Source organism: Penaeus monodon, chromosome 42, assembly GCF_015228065.2.
Source record: "Penaeus monodon isolate SGIC_2016 chromosome 42, NSTDA_Pmon_1, whole genome shotgun sequence".
Taxonomy (NCBI): domain Eukaryota; kingdom Metazoa; phylum Arthropoda; class Malacostraca; order Decapoda; family Penaeidae; genus Penaeus; species Penaeus monodon.
In genome coordinates, this window is record NC_051427.1 from 8105161 (window position 1) to 8110160 (window position 5000).

General features: G+C 36.9%; 1 protein-coding gene across 2 annotated transcripts in view; it reads left to right on the forward strand.

Moving 5' to 3' along the window:
- The window catches only part of LOC119598891 (exosome complex component RRP41-like), a 6561-nt gene extending 2044 nt beyond the window's left edge, over positions 1–4517 (forward strand). For both annotated transcript variants that reach the window (XM_037948583.1, XM_037948584.1), the window contains exons 2-4: positions 1638–1807; positions 1949–2149; positions 4036–4517. In XM_037948583.1, the coding sequence (XP_037804511.1) occupies positions 1646–1807; positions 1949–2149; positions 4036–4395 (723 nt within the window). In that variant the 5' untranslated portion in view covers positions 1638–1645 and the 3' untranslated portion in view covers positions 4396–4517. The remainder of the gene's footprint in view (positions 1–1637; positions 1808–1948; positions 2150–4035) is intronic.
- Positions 4518–5000: the final 483 nt, after the last annotated feature.

Here is a 5000-nt window from a genome sequence, read left to right on the forward strand (position 1 = left end):
TTAATGTGTCTGGTTTCCTGACCCCTGCCTCTCTTTTGACCACAGCTCCAACCACTGATACCAATACCTCCTCCTCTATCCATTATGATTCATCCACCCAGGTCATTAGTCAAGGTTCAGAGTAAATCCTTTCCTCTCTCTCAACATCCTTCACTCCATCTTGACCTCCTCCCCATGGTATTACCTCTCTCCATACCACCCCATCTTCCTCCTTTGTGATTCCCCCTACAGCCCTTATTCTGACAATAGCTTTCTCTTCCAGCAACATCTCCAGAAATAAGTAGGCAAAGTTTCCTTTCGCCAGTCATTCCAGTTGCTCATACTATATCACAGTTACATCTGAGTCCCAAGCTTGTGCATTGTCCTGACAAAGTTCACTGGCAAACCTATTACTGCCCAACCTCCTTAATACTGGAACTGTTTCTGTCTCCCAGTATTGCCAAGATTAGCTTCCGTAGACATGACCTCCCCTATGAAATTTATATTGATATAGTGTCCTGCCCAGTCCGATCATATTGACCCCTTCCATGCCAATGTCAGAAATATTGGTGTTTTGTCCACCCAGCCAAACACTGTTCTTCCAAAGCCCATTGCCCTCTATGTGCCCAACCTGGTCATGACAGTTCAAATTGCTCTGCTCAGTCACATATGTGTGCCAATTGTGATGGCTCCCATAAGGTTTTTATATGATTTGCCATGCATAGAAGGTCAAGTCTGAGGTAACAGTTCTCAGATTCAAACTAAGCCTACTCTACATGAGGTCAGACAAGAATCACGCCAAAAAGGTTTTTCTCTTTCTACCTATTCCAAAATTGTACTTCACTGTGCTCCCATCCCATCTTCTCAAGATGTCTCAGTTTTGCCCCCAATATCTCTTACCTCTACCCCAAACCATCCTATCTGTACTCCCTCTCTATACCAGCAAATTCCTTTTCCAGTCTAAATCCAGATACTTCACTCTCTACCCCTCCTCACTCTGCCTGTCGCACCAGGCAATCGAAATGTTCCACCCCATCTTCTACCATATCCTCTTCTATACACACTTCTCCCTCTGCTCCTCAGACATCTATTGCCTCTTCTTCTTCTCATAAGAAAACCTTTATTTTTCAAATCTCCCCACCCAACTCCCCTCCCAAAACCCAAGAGAATGCTCTGTTCCGTCATCCACACTCTAATCCTTCTATTCCTATTCACTACATTCAAAGTATTTGCCAATATCCATCCTTCCCCCCCATTGAGGTTCCTCCCACTCTCCCAAAAAATACCATCCTCTCTTCCATGTGCATCATCATTCCCTCTCACTTACCTATTATCCTTTCCACTCCCACCTGAATGCTCATGTGACTCCCTTATTTCACAACAATGTCCTTCTCCTAATCCCTCCCCTCCCTTTCTGATGCATTTATATCAAATTTGTGATGTTTGGGCCAAGTAACTGGGCCTACAGCTTCAACACTTGCATTGTATTTTGTTTATTTTCTTGGCTGCTCTTGTTAGATTCATGTGACCCTATATTTATCCTGAAAACTTAGACTATAATTTAGTTCATGTACAATAGTCTAAATGTATGAAATACATATTTAAGAATATATATGAAAAACACAGTAGTTTATCAGAGTCTAACATCTTTTCCACAGAGCACAGTATGGAAGTTATATCTGCTGAAGGCTTTCGTCAAGATGGCCGAACACCAACATGTCTGAGAAGTATTAGTTGCAGATTAGGACTCTACGATAGACCCAATGGGAGCGCATACATAGAAATGGGAAACACTAAAGTTCTTGCTGCTGTGTATGGCCCTAGAGAGGTTGGTTTTGATTTTGTGAACTGAGTTAATGATTACAAATTTGAATCAAATCCAATTACATAATGAAGATAAGGAAAATCATTGCAATAAATTGAATAAATGATAAATTAAATAGATATTTACGTAACTTTTTTTTTCTAGGTTCGTAGTTTGGGAAAACAGCAGTTTGATGAATGCATAATTCAGTGCCAGATGAGTCGCATTGCAGCTTCCCAGGGAGAACGCCTAAAACGGCCAACAGACCAGAGAACTCGAGCAATGAGCCAACAAATTGCAGGTGTATTTCATGCAGCCATAAGGAAGAGCAAATACCCGGGTTCTCAAATTGACATATATCTCCAGGTATGAAAACCAATAAGGAAGAAATAAATTCACAAAAAAAAATTTTTTGCTTTGAAGGAAAAGTTATCCTGTCATTATTAATTTTGAAAATAGGTTTAAATGGGAGATTTTTTTCATTATCCGGTTAATTATTATCTATAGAAATTTTTGTTAATGATCCTAAATTTTTTGGCACATTTATGTAAATAGTCAAAATTTTCTTTTTATATTGTGTTTACTGGATATTATCACAATATATATATATTTTTTTATCTCTCAACGTAATCTCAAATGCCAAGAAAATGAAGTATAAATAAGAGGTTACAATAATTACACTCATGTTTTCATCATACAAGGAGCTGTCAGATTTATGAAATTAGAAAAATTCACTTTGGAAAGAAAGACATCTCTTTAAGAATTAATTGTTTGTCTCTATAGCTTTCTTTAATGTACATTTTCCACAGTAAAAGAGGCAGTTTTTCCATTTTAAGGACATTTTACATTTTGATCTGAAACTTCATCGTAATGGATGGAACTGTTACATATTATTTATCCTGGATTAAATTATCAAGATGCGTGAACAGTGGAACAAGGAGATGGAATAGTATAACTTATTTACCAACAAAAAGTTAATAACACATTAATTTAACAATGTAAAATTTGCATGTAAGGTAAAAGGACCCATTGGCACCATGTACATACACTGTCCATGGGTCATCCAGGAGTTGACTAGTAAGCCAGCTTGACCTCAGCTGTCCCTCATGCTTTGAATTTTTATGGAAGAGTTGAAATTTCTATTACTGATATTTGATTTTATTATTTTTCTTGTTGTTATCATCATTATCAGTGTAATTGTTATTGTTAACATTCTTACTGCTCTAATATTACCAACTATAATAACGATAAAGATAAAGGTAGAAATTTTCCCCCCTCCCCCCAAATATACAAAGAATGGGATAATCAGGTGAGATCAGATAGGCCTAGGACTTGACTTCTTAATAATAAAGTGTTTCTAGGACCGTCTAGCTCTAAACAAAATAAAATCAGATAACACTGGATAGGGCATATATACAAGCACTCTTGGTATCAATATATTAAGTGATTAATAGGGCAATAATTTGATTTTTTTTTCCACCTCTGAGGTTGAAAGTTTCATACTTGGTCATCCATTTTTGCAAATTCTTTCTTGAGTAAAATGTCTTATGTATACTGCTTCTCACTTTAAGTTCTAGCCACTGAAGGGGTTTAAATGTATCCTTTAGTGTGTTACTGTTTTGATAAATGCATCATCTTTACTGTACTTTCAATAGATATTAAAATAAATTGTAATTTTATGGAAATATGAATTTTAAAAATAAAATAATTTTTGTCATTAATTAAAAATATATGCATTTTAAGGTCTTGGTATATTATTATTTTTATTCATTCTAGAACTTTCAGATATCAAACTTGAATATTTCATGTATCACACGCTTCATATCTTGATATTCGTAAACATAATGATCTTTTCAAACAAAGATTTTTAAAATTTATTTATTAATGAAAGGTTTCAAATTCATGTCATAATTGGTGGTCCAAAATAAAAGTTTCCAACAATTTAATGCCATAATACAGATTTTGTTTTGTTACATTATTTGTTGTTTTATCAGGTGATCGCTGATTTATTATTTTGTTCTTTGTGAATATTGTCAGTTTACAGTAAAAGTTGTCAAAGACTCAATATGCTGAATAACTATGTGATTTGTTGCACACTTTGTATGACATTGAAGACCTTTGCCCTTTGATTTTAGATTGTGTCGAATATGTATATAAGATTGGGTTAGCTAATGTTGGAAAGGTCAAGTAGGATACTGAATTGTTGTCTTTTGATTTGCATTAATTTAAATGGATGACTTTCCTTTATACAGGTCTTACAAGCAGATGGAGGAGTAATGTCTGCCTGTATCAATGCATCCACACTGGCCCTCATCCATGCTGGAGTAGAAGTAGTGGATTATGTAGTGTCCTGCACAGCCTCCATGAACAAACAGACACCCATTCTCGACGTTACAAACCAGGAGACCAATACTGGCTGTGAGCTGACGACTGCCATCCTTCCCAACAAGGGTTCAATAGTCTTTTTAGACACGGCTCACACTGTCCACCGAGACCAGTTCGAGGAGGTGATGGATCTCGCTATGGCAGGGTGCCAGCAGGTGTATGAGGCAATGCACAGAGAGGTGGAGAGCTACCTGGAGGACAAACATGCTATTATGTCACATAGATAGGGCAGTGATATCCTTTTCTGTAATTTTTTTTTATGGAAATTAGTTTTCTTTCTCTCTGTTTCTCTGTATCCATCTCTGTTCTTGTATTTCTTTCTACTCAAATGTATTGGAGACAAAAAAGCTGTTGTGTTTCTTTTTCACCTCAGTGTTTTTTGTGAGGTGCGAATTTTGAAAAGATCATATCCTCCATTTTGATAAATCTACTTGTAAAGGACTGAGCACTCAACATGTTGATGAATTGGCAGAAGACATAGTGTTAACAATGAAATTTTATATTTTATGTGTGTGTGTGTGTGTAAAATAGATATGCAAGAAATCTACTCCACCAATGACAATATCATCCAGCTTTTCAGTTACTTTTCAACTTCTTGCTGATCAGCTGGTATTTCCTCGCTGTGAGATGGTGCTCCATGTTGATGGATAGTTTGTGCTGCTCCTTTTGCAATTTTGCAGCCAACAGTCAGTTCAGGGTGTGCAGGGAGATTTTGGCCGAAGTCGCAGTGCCATCCTTCACCTGTAATAATCATGGCCATGTAGTTGTGCCCCTGGGCAAGTGAGGCAAATGCAAGGGCATTCAACGCTGGCAAAGGCAGTATCTTCCCAGT